Raw genomic sequence first — 16,433 nt, 5'->3', positions numbered from 1 at the left:
AGAAGCTACTGGAGAATGTCATGCGTGCTAGCACTGATTGTATTTTTTTAATGAGCACCGATATAATTACTTGTTGTTGTTTTGCTGTTACTATATAGTTTAATGTTCGAGCCTACAACATCTTATGAATACATCAGCGGATAGAATAAGTAAATGAGTGAAATATTGTAAATATATATTTCTACCCAAGAGTAGAGAGAATGTGACAACTAACAACTCTGCATCTTGAAATTTCCTTTTTCTTTTTGACAATCCACCCGAAATTTACCTGTGATGGGGAACATATAAAAGTTTGTTTTTTTAAATGGTGACGATGACCAAGTTCAAATAGTGCAAAAGAAAAGAAACAAAATCTAATTTGACGTGGCCGGTGCCCGAAACAATATATATTTGTATCGGGTGCTATCTGATATATCTGGATGGAATATAGTTGCCCTAAGCTGACTTGGCCAGTGCAGGCGTACCCGTAAGCGAGTGGTCGAATATATTCCACCAGGTAGACGATGCTGACCTGGTTGGTTCTTGAATATTTTCCACATACAAGTTAAATAAGTTCAATTTGTTCACCAAAAGACAGATGCAAAGATAGAAGGGCCCCAGTTATGGAATATGGAAGACATAGAGGGACCCAGTTTCATAGCAGCCGGAAAATGTTGGGGCAGACGATTATCTTCCTTTAAGCAAATTCTACAAATTTATATTTCACTTGCTGCTTTGAAATCACATCATGCATCTCGGTGAGTAACTTTAGTGATTTGATTTGCATAGATTTATACAAAGATTTGCTCATATTGAGAATCATGTGTAGTGGATTTTTTTTTCTTGGGAAGCAAAGGTAGTAATTTTGATCCAAACACAATAATAATTTTATTTCTCAATTGCTTGTGCAATATATGAAAATGGTTTCTATTTGATTGATAATATGGTAAAAACTTTATAAGTCAATGTCACATGTAAATATAAATCGTATTATTTTTTGTTTTCAAGGATCAACATTGCATGCCAGTAGTTTCACACAAAAAGAAAGGTGACCAAACAAACTCTCAAATTTATTTTATAGTATCCATTGCAACACAAGGGACTTTTTTGCAAGCACAACTTTCATGAACAATATATGTGTTTTGCACATAATTGAATACACATCAACTTTTCTTCCGTTGCAACGCACGGGCATTTGTGCTAGTATGTTCAAAAATATATATATGTTCAATATCCTCCAGAACAAGGCAGCCCTCGAGACTCAAGATACTCTCAAGAGTAATTCAGTTTGCTCTAGTCTCCTCGAGAGAGATCCAACCGACATTGCCCGGTCAAGGTGAATATGATTTGAAGTCAACCTGCCATGCATGGCGCAGATCTCAACTCCCAACTTGGTGCTCTTGACCTATACACAAATAGTTTAGACTACATGACAGGACAAGTTATAATAGCCATACCAAAGATTTCGTATCTTGAGCGCCTATAAATACCATCGTATGTGCATATCAAGCCATCACATGTCATTCCGTGTCTCCCTCTCTTGCTGATGTGCAGATCTTCCACTCAAGCTTACCCTTGCTTTGCTGTGCACAGTCCACACCACAAAGCAATGGCTCCGGGTTCATCCGCTCTCGCTCTCAAGGCAGCCGCCGTCGCCGCCATCCTCGCCATTCTGGTCGTGCCTTCTCTGGGGCGCTGCGGTCACTCTCAAGTGCCAGCAACGCCACCGCCTCCGGCTCTTCCACCATCACCACCATCGCCACCTCCGGCACCGGCGTCGGAAACGATGCTCTGCAAAGACTGTGCAGCCTCCGTCGCCTCGATCTGCAGCTCTTCGTGCAACGGCGTTGCCGGTGTCTGCGGCATCTGCAGTCGCGAGGACTGCAGCGGTGCATGCAACAACGAAGCGGGCAGCAACTGCACCGGCAATCCATGCACCGGCAGCTGTGAGGTGTGCAACTATGCAGCTCGAAGCTGCGACGCCTGTCGTGGCGCGAACGAGAGGAACTGCTTCGGTACCTGCAGCGATGAGTGATCCGCGCCCACATGCGTACCTGGAGCCCTGAGAACCAGCTAGCACGTGTTGCATGCATCTATATATGCAGTGTGCATGACATGAGATGCTGTGACAACGAATAAAATATACAGTACTTTACAAATGTAACGCGTGCTTCCCTTTTATTTATTTTATTTTAATCAAGAATAAATTTCACTTTTATTTGGGCATCCGTTGTATACTCCTACCTTCCTTTTCCTTTTCTTGGTCCGTGTACTTGCTGCGGCGGTAGGCCAATGCGTTTGCGTTGTTGATTGGCAAGAGGAGCACTTGTTAATCCAGGGATAAATGACAATTGCCAAAGAGGGAAATCTTGCAAGTATATACAATAGGAACACGCCTTGCATTCATTTCATTTTCTGATTATTCAAGGAAACAATGCACCTCCATGCAATGTTGGTACATAAGGACATCTCTAGCAGATACCATATTTGAGGTGAAAAAATTCGGTTCAAATGATTAAGGACATCTAGCAGATCCCTTATATGACCTTTTCACCCTTCAAAAATAACCTTTTCTTGCAAAACCTCCCCATTCATTCACATTTAGTTTAGCGGGGGTATTATCATGAAAAGCCGCGCCCCGTCCACAACCCAACCTCATCAACTGGGCTGTGCTTGGCAGACCGGCCAGTTAGCACATGTACCCGGCCCATGATGGGCCGGCCCCACGTGTGGTTAACGGGGTCGTGCCCCGCACGTGGCCTGCCTATGGCCTTGCCCAGGCCTGGAGGCTGGGCACACGTACCGGTACCGGCACGACAAGATCCATTTAGTTTTTTCTTTTAGGCCAATAGGCAGCTCAATAGCTTGAATAATAGGTGGGCTGACGGCTAAACGTGCCAATGGCCCAGCCCCTTTAATAGTATTTTTTGAGCGGTAGCCTGTTTAATAGTAGTGTTGTGGGAAGCAACTAATCAAGGGACGCATCCCTCAAAAAAAAAACTAATCAAGGGACGCTCCTCCAGAAGCCCCCAAGGATTACTTGCTTTCAGCCACCGCCACGTGTCGCACTCTTGGCGCTTTCTCTGGATTCCTTTTTCTTTTTTGCACACGTTTTTAATTTTTTAGATGTTTTTTGTTTTTTTTGCTTTTCAGTTTTTCACCAGTCTTTCTTAGCTTTTGAAAAAAAATGATTTTTCTATGCGAAAAACATGTTTTTTTTGCTTCCGCAAGATGCACGAATTTGCTTCCGCAAGAGGCACGGTCGTGCCTCTTGGAAACGACAAAAACGTGTTTTTTTATATTTTTTCTTTCGCGAGGGGCACAGATTTGCTTTCGCGAAACTTACGGCCATGCCCCTTGGAAACGAAAAAAAATATATTTTTATTTTTTCCCTCCCGCGAGAGGCACGGTTTCGCAAAAAAAAAACGTGTTTTTTTCCTTATATGCGAGAGGCACGCTTTTGCTTTAGCACCGATTTACTTCTGCGAGAGGCACGGCCGTGCCTCTCGGGAACAAAAAAACGTGTTTTTTTTCTTATGCGAGAGGCATGGTTTTGCTTCAGCACCGATTTGCTTCTGCGAGAGGCACAGCCGTGCCTCTCGAAAGTAAAAAAAACGTGTTTTATCTTTCAGTGAGAGGCTCAGTTTTTTGGTCCGTTTTTTCTAGAAAAAAATTCGTCAAAACCTATCAACATGGGCTCTAGTTTTGAAAATCTCGACGCGAGGAATCCAACAGCAAAAACGGTTCAAGATTTGAATGCACGGTTTAAGAGATAAAAACGTTCTGAATAAATGGATCTACGGAAAAGAGAAAACTCCCAAATCACGACAAGTGACGCACATAGGGTGAAGTGACTTTTGAAAGAAGTACTCCTCAATCAGGAGACCAACTAGTTGACGAGCGCTCATTCGAAAGCCTCCCAACGATCACTTGGCGTGCTCTCAGCCGCCGCTACGTGTTGCGCTCTAGATGCTTCCTCTGGATTTTTTTTATTTTTCCACACGCATATTCGGCTTTTAGCCGGGTTTTTCCCGGTTTTTTGTCATTTTGATTTTCCACAGGTCTTTCTTAGCTTTTGTATGATTCGACTTTTTTGCGCAAAAAAACTCGTTTTTATTTTTTTCTTTCGTGAGAGGTACGATTTTGCCTCTGAGAGAGACACGGATGTGCCTCTCATAAACGAAAAAAACTTGTTCTCTCTCTTCTTTTTCTTTCGTGAGAGGTAAGGTTTTGCTTCTGTGAGAGGCACTGTCATGCCTATCAGAAACGAAAATAACGCGTTTTTTCCTTTCGTGAGAGGCACGGTTTTGCTGCCACGAGAGGCACGGCCGTTTCTCTCGGAAACGAAAAAACACGTTTTTTTCCTTCCATGAGAGACACGGTTTTGCTTCCGCGAGAGGCACGGCCATGCCTCTTCGTGATGAAAAAAACCGCATTTTCCCTTCTTTTTTTTTCATTACATGAGATGCACAGTTGTGCTTCCGCTAGAGGCACGGTTTTGCCTCTCAGAAACAGGAAAAAACACGTTTTCTATTTTTCTTCTTTTGTGAGAGGCATGGTTTTTCGTCCAGGTTCTTTGAGATTTTTTTTGTCAAAACCTATGAACATGAGATCTAATTGTGAAGATCTTGATGCTCCAATGATAAAAATGGCTTGAGATTCAGACGCACGGTTTAGGAGATAAAATATTTTGAATAAACGTATCTAAAAAAAGGAAAACTCTCAGGTTGCGACAAATGGCATATATGCAGCGTGCCATTTGTCGCAACCTACGGAGATGCAAGTGACTTTTAAAAGAAGTTTTTTTTGAGGGGTGCTTTTAAAAGAAGTACTCCTCTATTAATGATTTCACTCAAATAGTGATTTCGGCTATGGAAGACACCATGGCACGGCCCATCTAATTAGCGTGCCTAGCCGTGCTGTGCCGTGCCTGGCCCGTATAACCCAGGTCGTGCCGTGCCGGGCCGGCCCATCTGTCCAGGTTTGTCCACAGCAAGCATTTGCACGGGCTCCGCCTTCCCCCGCTACGGTTCTTTCAGAGGCACCCCTCAAAAGAAAAAAAAAGTTATTCAGAGGGCAGGAAAGGAGCCGCACCAGCAGAGCAGCAAGAAGCTCCATGCAGATGCTCTCTCGCCATCGCCATGGGCGCCCCCTCCTCCATTTCGTACTCAAGCCCCCACCTTTCTCCACCACAAACACGGCCAGCGCCCCGCCCCCGCCTCCGCCTCCATTTTGCACCCCAGATGCCGCCCCCCACATCTTCTCGCTCGGCGGCCACGACCCCGGTGCGCTCGCCCCCGACGATGCCATCGCGGCACTCTCCTCGCTCGCGGAATCCGATGGCTCCGCTGCGGCGCTCGCCTTTTTCCGCCGCCTGGCGTCCCGCCCGGACGTGCGCCACCTCATGCGTCTCTACGTCACCGCCGCGACCGCCTTCGTCGCGAGGGGCAGCCTCCCCATGGCGCACGAGGCCATGCGCCGGATGGTCGCCGCCTTCGCCGAGGCGGGCCGTCTCCCTGAGGCCGCGGACATGGTCTTCGAGATGCGCAGCCACGGGCTCCCGTTCTGCGTCGAGACGGCCAACTGGATCCTCAGGGCCGGGCTGGACACCAGGAACTTCGCCTACGCGCGCAAGGTGTTCGACGGAATGGTGACCCGTGGCTGGGTGTGCCCTGATGAGCGCAGCTTCCGGGCGCTGGTCCTAGGGTGCTGCAGGGAAGGCCGGGTGGAGGAGGTGGAAGCCCTGTTGGCGGCAATGTGGGGGCAGGGATTCTGCCTGGACAATGCGACGTGCACGGTGGTCGTGCGCACCTTCTGCAAGAAGGGCCGATTTAGGGATGTGTCTGAGTTCTTCAGGAGGATGCTGGAGACGGGCACCCCACCAAATGTGGTGAATTACACTGTGTGGATTGATGGTTTGTGCAAAAGAGGGCATGTCAAGCAGGCGTTCCGTGTACTGGAGGAGATGGTCGGAAAAGGATTGAAGCCGAATGTGTACACACACACGTCGTTGATTGATGGGCTCTGTAAGATTGGGTGGACGGAGCGGGCGTTCAGGCTTTTCTTGAAGCTCATCAAGAGTAGTTCATACAAGCCGAATGTGCATACATACACTGTGATGATTGGAGGGTACTGTAATGAGGGTAAGCTTGCTCGAGCTGAGATGCTTCTTGGAAGGATGGTTGAGCAGGGGTTGGCACCAAACACAAACACGTACACTACGCTGATCAGTGGCCACTGCAAAACAGGCAGCTTCGATCGTGCCTTTGAGCTGATGAATAAGATGACTCATGAAGGCTTCCTGCCCAACATTTACACATACAATGCTGTCATTGATGGCCTCCTCAAGAAAGGAAAAATTGAAGAGGCCTATAAGGTGCTCCGGAGGGCCACTACTCAAGGGCTTGAGCTTGATAAAGTGACATATACTATATTCATAACTGAACACTGCAAACAAGGTCACATAACATATGCTCTAGATTTGCTCAACCGGATGATTGAAAATGGTTGCCATCCTGACATAGAAACATACACCACCCTTATTGCTACATATTGCCAGCAGAGACAAATGGAAGAAAGCCAAAAGCTGTTTGACAAGTGTCTCACGTTAGAATTAGTGCCAACCACACAAACTTATACCTCAATGATTGCAGGCTACTGTAAAGTTGGCAAATCAACCTCAGCTTTGAGGGTCTTTTATAGAATGGTTCAAAATGGATGCCTCGCCGACTCTATAACTTATGGAGCTCTAATAAGTGGGCTCTGCAAGGAATCAAGACTAGAGGAAGCACGGGCATTATATGAGGGCATGCTTGATAAACATTTGGTGCCATGTGAAGTAACTCCTGTCACTTTAGCTTTTGAATATTGCAGGAGGGGAAGGACAAGTGTTGCTCTATCAATCTTGGATAGACTGGATAAACGGCGACAGATTCATGCAACAAATGTGCTAGTTAGAAAGCTCAGTGCTACGGCAAATGTGGACGATGCAAGTCTTTTCCTAAAAAGGGTTTTGGATGGGGATTCAGTTGTTGACCATGTAACTTATACTGGCTTCATCAATTCATGCTACGCGAACAATAGACACGCTCTAGCTTCTGAAATATCTGATAAGATCTCAAAAAGAACCCTCTAGCTTTCAAGAAAAGAATGCTGCACTTATTGCTTAGTTAGGGAGAACAATCTAATTGCTTGCAACTGATATGGAAGAAATATTCTACAGTAGGTGGTCACTGTTCTGCAGCTTGCTATAGTAAAATGGTACGCTGTTCTTATATGTGCCATGACTCCTTAGAAAGTTATTTCACAATATTGGTTGGTCAAAATTTTCATCTTGCATACTCACTGGTCTTATAATTCTTCCAGGCCAAGATCTATATGACCTGACTTTCACTAGTGTATCTAGTAAGAACTGCTTGATGGCAGGAATGGCGTCCCCTGTGCATAAACATGTGAGAAGAAAGAAGGTTTGTTGTTGATAGTCTGAAGAAACTGTGATGGCTCAGCATTGAGTCTAGATTTAAGTTGCCTGATGCATATTATCGTATGATTTACCATTCTGAATGTTTCTTTTTGTACAGGAGAACAACTTTGTTGGAGATATTCAACAAAATCCATATGCATATGAAGGTTATCTCTAATTTTCTATACCCTAGATTCCTACTTCTCAAGATACAATTCATGGTATGCTTATTCATAGCAGTGAGTTGTTCACTGACACGTCACATATGTTCTACAATCCGAAGCCTCTGATACACAGATAGGTTCGTGAATTTGATCCTATGCTATTCCTAGCAGAGTATATTGTTTCCTGTGTTGATATGTAAATTATGTTTTCTTTTTGCACCACATGGCCAAAAATTCAGCTGTCTCAGTTCTCATTCAGAAAATTCTTGTAAGAAGTTGCAAGGTTCTGAAATTTATTCTCACTGTTATTCTGCGTTCACCTTAGACCATAGTTGTTAGCTTTAAATTTCTTGATTACTATTCTTCACATGATCATAATTTCGTTCAAAGCTTCCTTGTTCACATCCTTATTACTTAAGGCAAAGTTTTTACAGGGTAGTTGTGTTTGTAAACGCAAATATGATGCACTTAACATAGTTGCACTGCAGATTTGAACGATGCAGGGCATATTTTTTCTCACAAAAAAAGACGCATCCATAGTTCTCCCGAGTTCTATTCCACTTTCTGCGGACCTAATTAGGCAAAAATAATAATTAGGGTAGTTGTGTTTGTAAATGCAAATATTATTCATTTAACATAGCTGTGCTGCAGATTTGAACGTTGCGCATCATATTTTTTCATGGATTTTATTCTACTTTCTGCAGACATGATTCTTGGTATCTGAACCTCGCTCTTTGTTGATGTTGGCTGCCCTCACTGGCTCTAAAACTATTCCAGATACGGCAACTGCGTGCAGCTGGGCTTTGGATGCTTGCCTCCCATGAGGGCTCTTATCCGAATGCTCAATGTCAAACTGGTTGCATATCAGAAATTCTCTTGCAAAAACTGAGAACTTTCTAGTTAAAATATCTGACAATTGCAAGTAATACTGTGAAAGGCCCCTTTCAATGAAAGAACAGCCCGAAAACTGAGCAAAACAGACAAGTATGTCCATAACTCGGGAAATTCATGCCTAGTCAGCAAAATCTTGATGCTTGCTGGTATTTAAGGGGACTGTTGGTGCCTACACGGTTATGTTATTATGCAATGTCAGCTGCACCACAGTTGTTGGCTGCAGTGACAATGTCTTTCTCAGTCTTGACCTCTTATGGGTCCTCACTGGACATGTCCGATGTAGAGCTCCATATGATCATTGCTTTAATCTACACATGTACTCTAACTTCTGAAGGAAAACCACTTCATCTAGATTGACGCCTGGCAACATGTTTCCTTGTATAATAAGTAATATCTTGATTTTGGAGTTCCTTTGTTGATTTTATCTTTATTGATGGTCACTTTCATTGCTCGAGTTACCCTTACAATTTCGGATGTTTGTGGGGGAAACACATTGCTGTGCAGTTCTCTTAGGCCTTCGTTGGTTGGTTAACTTATCTGTAGTTTGGAATTTGAAAAATGCATGCTGCTGGACTTTTGGCTAAAGTTTCAAGATATTACATGCCAAGCATATCTAATAAGCAATAATACAGTTCAAAAATAAAGTTGGATAGGCTGGCCCTTACATAAGGACTATATAACACCCAAATTTTAATAATAAGCAATAATAGTCATCAGAAAATTTCCTATGCAAGACGTGTGCACACAGGTAAAATCAACTAAGTCTGTTTATAGATTATATACACGCATACATATGTTAATAGTGTCTGAGCTAGATTTATAAGTATAACATTGTGTCACAGCACCACTTCTAGGTACAGTTACTTATACATAATTCTGCTAATGATTCTATAGTCTCGCAAAACTTTGTTTTGATTCTGTACTCCAGATAGATAGCATCTATAAAAGGCACTGTTGAGTTTTATATTTCCTTTCACTCTTTCTAATGAAGAAACAAGTGAACATCATGATGAGTTTTGATGATCTTGCAGCTCATCTGCCACCAGATAGCTCAACGGCTTCATAGATGTTCAGTGACTCCTCACTGAAGGTGAATAATTTGTGGTGCTGCTTATTTTCGTACTGCTGTCGACGGGTAAGCTCAGCTTGCTGCCACTCCTCCCACTGATCTTCTGGCACAATTTTTTCTTCCAGCATATGCACAACTTCCGACATAGCAGGGCGTTGACAAGGGTCAATATTGGTGCAGAGGAGTGCTACTTGGATAATTTTTACTAGTTCTTGAAAGTCATATCCACAGCCTATATTGCGGTCTACGATTTCTTCCAATCGCCCTTCTTGCATCAACAGTTTCACCTTCAGATTAATCAAGCAATCTCATATGAGTCAACTATGTGAGCGTGCAAGCCAAAATTTTACTGGAAAGTGCAAGGCATTGTTCATACGGAGCGTCTTAACATCCTCCATTCTAAGGACCTAACTTCTGCCCATATTAATTATTAAGGTGAGCAACACTGACTGAGATTTCAGAATGCTTTTAGTTTCTTAGTTTCATAAGCTTTCAGTAACACCTATAATCTTTTTTGTGGTACTTATAAGCAGTTCCGTAATGTATGCTTACTTGATCGATGAGCATGACCTCGCCAGCTCCTTCGAGGAAATCGGGGAAAATTGCACGCTCGCCTGTCACAATCTCTAATAACATAACACCATATCCAAATATGTCCGTCTTCACTGATGGCCTCCCGGTCTTAAAGTACTCGGGAGCTATGTGGCCCATTGTCCCACGGATCCCTGTTGTCACAGTGTTCCTCCCCATGTCCATCATCTTTGCCAGCCCAAAGTCTCCTATGACTGCTTCAAAGTTCCCATCGAGTAGGACGTTGGCAGCCTTGACATCGCGGTGGATGATCTTGGGGTTGCAGTGCTCATGAAGGTATTCCAAACCACGGGCAGCTCCAAGTGCGATCGTCATTCTTGTCGTCCAATCTAATATTGGTTCATTAAGTTCTATATCTGCGTATTGTTGGAGTTTCATCAGCAGTATGTTGCACAAATGAATTATATGCTATATTATTATCTGAAAAGAACATATAATGAAAATCTGTAGTGTTTGGTATAAAAGTTAGAGATAACTGAATTCTTCATGATTTCTGTTTTCTCTCTTATTCAACACATATAACATGCACTCCAAGGTTCTGGCAATACACTACACTACAATTGCATGCATCAACTCAGCTGACACACGTAAAAAAAGGACCAATTAAATAAACATATGAATAAACTCATGTGATGAAGAGATATCTTAGCTTAGCAGTACCTCTTAAACGGGAAGCGACACTCAGATTTTCCATGAAGGGGTATATCAAGAGCCGCTCTGTTGGTGTCGTGCAGAATCCTATTAATCTTAATATGTTCTTATGCACAGCAATGCTTATCAATTCCACTTCTCTGAGGAAAGCCATTTCGCCTTCGGGACTTCCTACTTCAAATAGCCGTTTGATCGCAACCTTCTTGCTGTCTGGACCAGGAAGCACTCCTTTGTACACCTTACCGAAACCGCCCTTGCCGAGTACATTTTGCTCACTGAAATTATTGGTCGCAGTCTGGAGTTCTCGCCATGAAAAACGCTTTATCTGCCCAAACTCTAGGTTGTGATCATGCTGACCTAAAAATGTTGTAAATATTTATCATTTCCTGGTTGAAAAATGTTCAGAGTCCTTTCTGGTATGGTAATATTGTTGAAAGTTTAATTATAGTAATTTTGAAAATAACGTAGTTATCTTGCTGAACGAACCTGGAACATCAATGTATATATCAGGACTGTGGCGCATTCTTTGCCACCATAGCAGAAATAGAACTACAGAAACAATGAGAACGACTGCACCGCCAATGCTTCCAAGAATCACCTTGACAGTGGAGTTGCTTGATCCACCTGTTGGTATTACCAAGCATTTAGTTTGACAATGTATGTAGTTTCTTGCTCCAAATGTAGGGTTCAATATGGATTGCTATGTTGCTATCTAAATCACCTGTCTTATTAGTGCTTCCATTGCATGAAATTATGTGCTGGCCACAATTCAAATGGTTGCCTGTATAGCTGTAAAGACTCGATTTCACTTATTATGTAAAACATAAAGTGGTACACATGAAATTGTTTGTATAATATATTCTGATAATACTAAAGATATGCCATACTTATATTGGGACACCTGAAGTAGCTGTTCTGGTATTTCACCGCTAAGACTGTTATATGCGAGATTACTGCAAAACACAATGAGTTATGATATATCATAAGATAATAGAGATATCCTTTATTTATGTGGAAAAGTAGTAACAATGAATATTATTGATAACTTTCACTATTAGGCAGGTTTTATGGATTTGTCAGCATGAAAAGGTCAACTTACATATTGTTCAACGATGAAAGATTTGACAAAGAGTTTGGAATGTTACCAATCAACAGATTTTCGCTTAGATCCCTGTCCAAGTTATCACATTGTTAGAGTTGTGGTTCAGTCATGATAACATGAGTAATGGGCTGACTTACAGATTTTGGAGTTCTGATAGAAGGCCAAAAGATTTAGGTATTGAGCCATTTAAGCTATTTCTTCCAAGTTTTAGAGTCATTAAGTTTGATAGGTTCCCTAACTCCTGTGGAATTCCTCCAGTTATGCTGTTACCATCCAATAACCTGAAACCATATAGTAATAAGAAAATGTCATCCATTTTGGAAGGAGAAGTGAGATTTATCTTTGACTAAAAGGAGATTGGGATCATCCTGTGGTTACCAGATGATGGGAATAACTAAGCAGAAATTTGGAAACGAGAACAAAATGTCTATAAATGAATTTTCTCATTATTCGTTATTTCCGGATCTTTTCATTGAATTCACTTACAACAAGAAACAACCACCAGCGTTTGGTGCAGTACACTTTTTTATAAAGAATAAATCTTGAAATACATATTTGCAATAGTAGATAATTGAACTTACAGCTGCTGTAAAGTTGTTAACGTTGCAATGCTGGGTGATAAAATTCCACTTAACCCTGAGGAGCTCAAAGTTCTGCATATTGGAAATGAGAAACTAGGCACATAGTCACGTGGACACAAGTAAATGCTATAGTGAACTGTATTATAATAGTAAAAGTAGGAGATAGTAGACCATGAAGAATGTGCTGTTGAAGTAAAACCATTGTTCTGTTATGAGAAGTTTTTGAGTGATCTAACTAGAAGTTGGCATCAAGCACTTTAGAAATGTTTTACTAGAAGTATTGAAGATTTCACTTCACTATGTTCATAGGCCAGAATGTGAATTTTCTTGAAGTACGCATTTGAGATGAATTCTTTCACTTACATTCCAATAACGCTGCCATCTTGATCGCATCTAACATTATCAAAATAGCAGGGGCTCACTTGGTTATTGTTCCAGTCTTTCAAGACACCGCGGCTGTCAGTGAGCATCATCCTCATTTCATACAGTGCTATGACTGAGATTAAAAAAATGTCATTTTGTTTGTAGTATTACGAGGTAGACACTAAATGCAAGAGAATGGAAAATGGCCAATCCTTCTGAGTTGACACCTGTTAAGTGTTCCACTCGCAATCTGGATAGCTTAACTGATGCAGAGCAAACCAAAGGCAGGCCACTTCATTGAAAGAAAATAATCAAATATTTGATGAGAAATGCTTTTACAGTTTCATGTTCCTTTGGAACAGAACTGCAAATTTTCTAAGCAATTGAAGGTGTGGTTGATATCCACCAGCCACCATTGGTGCATTAGTTTCTGTATATGTTATATCCTTTTATGCCCCAATTACAACACCAGAGTTCCGTAGGATTACTATGGCAGTTATATTGTTGTATACGATATATACTTGTCTAAGGCAGGAAGACAAATCTCCAACTGATACTCCAGTCAAATAGACAGCTTGGAGTAAAAAAAACAATTTAAATATGACATTGCCTTACCGAGTGCGGACCTTGTAGAATAATGTCTGATGTGGCAAAGATATTTATATATGTCAAATATATAAGGGCTTTACCTTGGAAGTCAGGAGCTGCCAAAGATTGGAGGCACCCCAATAAAACTAATCCCAAAGCTACTAGCTTCATGCTTTCTGAAGCTATTTTCAATTTGTTTTATTTTTTGGGAATAGAAACACTGCTCGATTTAATCTGTATCTGTTTGCTCGATGGAACACAGAAGCGCTCAATTTATTCTGAATCAGTGGCAGGTAGCTGCATTACTGAAAAGAAAAATGAAGCGCATGAGAAGACCAGCAGAGGGAACTGAGAAGAATGAAAAATCACAAAGAATCAAGCCATCAATTTACAGAGAGAAGTTTTACAAAACCTACAGCTGAAAAGCAGGAAGGAAGATTCAGGTTAACTAAATCCTACCTGCAACGATGAAAATTGGGTTCAATTGCAAACTGCAATGAGATAACTGATTCTAAATGCCGCAATCTCAAACATGACGGGATACTTCGCTAGCTAAGAAGCATCTTGATATGTTACAGGGAGAAAAATTGAGCCGAAATAAACATGCTTTTTCCTGTCATTTTTTCTTTTGCAATAACATGGCAACCTCCCCAAATTCACAACTTGTTGGTACTCATTAAGAACTTCAGTATCAAGATTCATGACTGATATCCAAAATGGACTTTGTCTCTCTGTAGACAGAGGAGGAGAGGAGTACCCAGAAGCAGCAGCAGCAGCTCTCTCTGCAATCAGCAGCCACATCACCACCAGGATCACTCACTTCAGCTACTCAGTTTAGCTATGAGAACCTTTTCTAGGCACGCTAGTATCACGAAGCTTCCCAGTAGCACCAACTCCAACCACCAGCAGCAGCACAACACCTCCACTTTCTCCAATCAGCAGAATCAGCGGCAACTCCAGCTCCAGCCGCACCGCAGCACCAGGACGAAGATGAAGCTCGGCCGCCGCCCACTAAACCACAGCTCCACGCGCCGCCACGCCCGCGCACCTCCGCGGCCGCGCAGGAGCAGCCCACGCCGCTGTACGCAGCACCATGCCTCCACTGCACTCAGCAGCACCACTACCACACAGCCTCTGCCCTGGCGCACCTGCCAGCAAGCTCACCACCAGCCGCACGCTGCCCCTCCAGAGGACTTCCCAGGACGCCCCCTTCCCGTCGGGCCCCGCCTCCGGCGACTACACTCAGTTTCCTACTCATTTAGTTGTGCAGGTAGAAGGTTCTGAGCATAATCTATATCTAGTGCGCCATGCTCCAGTAGTGTTTTAGTGAAAAGAAACCTCCACAATCACAAGGGAAGCAATAGAACAAACAACCTCAGAGAAAGAAAACACACGACCATTTCTTGAGAAGATGAACACTCACAGTAGCTGCTCTAAAGGAAGGCAAGCAATCAAGTGAAGCAAAGAAGAAGAAGAAGAAGCAGAGAAAGACTTACAAGTCAACCATGTGTACATGGGAAGAAGATCGTCATGAACTTACCAGGAAAGGGAGAGAGAAGCTTGTGGTGCTACTGCGTTCCTTTGACATTTCTTCTTTGAGGTGTATGTTAGAAGAAGACTGGGAGGAATCTGAGCTTTAAGCTTAGAGCCAAGTGTCCTTCTTGCAGGAGTGACTTGAGTGGGTCAAATTTAACAGCCTACTTCTTGCAGGAAGAAGCAATCAAGTCCATTTGTCTCGTTATATCTTGGAACGGGCATCTCAGATTGAATGCCCCACGTACTTCATGGTGACTAATTGATTCGGATTCCGGGCCATACCCTTTGGGCTGGGGTATCCAAAGTTTTCTGTTAGAGCTTTACCTACTATGTCTCTCTATTTATTTATTTTATTTTATTGCGACGAGAGCTTTACACTACTTAAGTAGCTGATTAGCAGATAGATCTTCTAAATCTCATGGCATTTATACGGTCCATACTATCTTTCGGCATAGGGTTTCATGCATGGAAAGAGCCAGTTGAGCATTCAGGTGTCAGCATAGTGTTCAACTAAAATTATGGGAGTTGGTTGATCTGATATAGGCCAGATGTGATTTCGAAAAGTTATGGGTGTTAGAGCCCCAATTTTTCCTAAGGGCACCGTGCTTCCCTCCGGCATCGACTAGCATAAGCAACGAATAATCACCCAAAGCACCATGCATGTATTCGTTTATCGTTGTGCGCAACATGCTCAGCCAGGCTCCACCATCACACTTTTAAGTCTATGCTGATGCTATACTTTGAAAAGGTTCTTTTTTTTGTACAAATTATTGGAGCAAGTGCACCAGCTAATCTAGTCTATATTTTGTTGAAGAAACCAAGTGGGTTTGTTGGTTCCAGCCATCCCGCTGATATTGATATAGTCGAATATGTTCCCTGGTTATGAAACGACAGTCTATGAGACAAATTATAGGTCACTGTCCACTGCCCTGTGTGTTAGATCTTCCCAAGATGTGCCTTTCATGATGACCATGGCACCACAAATTACCGGTTTGTCTATTACTGCCACTCAATTATTGGTATTGTTTATTGCGTGTTGCTCCCTGGCAAATTCTATTTTATTTTGCTTGTTGCTGTCCCATCAGTTACTGGATTATGAAATAATTATAGAATTATTTTTTTCTTGATTATAATTTCATCCATGTGATAACAAGCTATATGCCTTTTGGTTTTACACAATGGGGTTAAGCATCGGTCTGTATCGAATTGTTTTTTAATGTGGATTTTGCCCATTGGAAGGGTTTCCTAGGCTTCTTTTCAGAAAATTAGCTCACCGATTTTCTTGTCTCTGAATTCACTCCTCATGTTGACCGTGGAGAAGTCACTTTTCTAAGGAAAATGAAGAGAGGAAAAATCAAGAAAGTCCTTGTGGCCCCATTTTTGAGGGTAAGAACTTGTTAGTTTCTGTAGGAGAAGCAATATTCACACTAGCTCCCTTTCTAGGGCGTGGGAT

At 42.5% G+C, this 16,433-nt stretch overlaps 3 protein-coding genes across 7 annotated transcripts; 2 read left to right on the top strand and 1 right to left on the bottom strand.

The window, feature by feature from the left end:
- Positions 1-5,072: 5,072 nt before the first annotated feature.
- On the top strand, positions 5,073-9,634 carry LOC119328521 (pentatricopeptide repeat-containing protein At4g19890-like). 3 transcript variants are annotated; one of them, XM_037601493.1, is made up of 5 exons: positions 5,073-7,239; positions 7,345-7,445; positions 7,560-7,608; positions 8,310-8,589; positions 9,531-9,634. In XM_037601493.1, exon 1 carries the CDS (start codon positions 5,096-5,098, stop codon positions 7,112-7,114), a length of 2,019 nt encoding a protein of 672 aa, XP_037457390.1. In that variant the 5' UTR covers positions 5,073-5,095; the 3' UTR covers positions 7,115-7,239; positions 7,345-7,445; positions 7,560-7,608; positions 8,310-8,589; positions 9,531-9,634. The 3 variants fall into 3 exon arrangements, with proteins under 3 accessions (XP_037457390.1, XP_037457388.1, XP_037457389.1); XM_037601491.1 differs by having other exon boundaries at positions 7,560-7,742; XM_037601492.1 differs by lacking the exon at positions 8,310-8,589 and having other exon boundaries at positions 7,560-7,742.
- LOC119328522 (LRR receptor kinase SERK2-like) lies at positions 9,152-15,253 on the bottom strand. 3 transcript variants are annotated; one of them, XM_037601495.1, is made up of 13 exons: positions 14,985-15,253; positions 13,861-13,903; positions 13,546-13,749; positions 12,857-12,989; positions 12,494-12,565; positions 12,050-12,193; positions 11,910-11,981; positions 11,698-11,763; positions 11,532-11,599; positions 11,297-11,434; positions 10,820-11,167; positions 10,121-10,515; positions 9,152-9,855 (listed from the first exon to the last, which is right to left on the bottom strand). In XM_037601495.1, the coding sequence occupies exons 3-13, from the start codon at positions 13,613-13,615 to the stop codon at positions 9,532-9,534; spliced, it is 1,830 nt and encodes a 609-aa protein (XP_037457392.1). In that variant the 5' UTR covers positions 13,616-13,749; positions 13,861-13,903; positions 14,985-15,253; the 3' UTR covers positions 9,152-9,531. The 3 variants fall into 3 exon arrangements, with proteins under 3 accessions (XP_037457392.1, XP_037457391.1, XP_037457393.1); XM_037601494.1 differs by lacking the exon at positions 13,861-13,903; XM_037601496.1 differs by lacking the exons at positions 13,861-13,903; positions 14,985-15,253 and adding an exon at positions 14,202-14,305.
- LOC119333177 lies at positions 13,756-14,728 on the top strand. The gene is made up of 2 exons (XM_037606169.1): positions 13,756-13,887; positions 14,182-14,728. The coding sequence occupies exons 1-2, from the start codon at positions 13,802-13,804 to the stop codon at positions 14,726-14,728; spliced, it is 633 nt and encodes a 210-aa protein (XP_037462066.1). The 5' UTR covers positions 13,756-13,801.
- Positions 15,254-16,433: the final 1,180 nt, after the last annotated feature.

The sequence above is a fragment of the Triticum dicoccoides genome, chromosome 7A, assembly GCF_002162155.2.
Source record: "Triticum dicoccoides isolate Atlit2015 ecotype Zavitan chromosome 7A, WEW_v2.0, whole genome shotgun sequence".
Lineage (NCBI taxonomy): Eukaryota > Viridiplantae > Streptophyta > Magnoliopsida > Poales > Poaceae > Triticum > Triticum dicoccoides.
The sequence above is the reverse complement of the archived record's forward strand: the minus strand, read 5'-3'. Positions and strand labels throughout refer to the sequence as shown.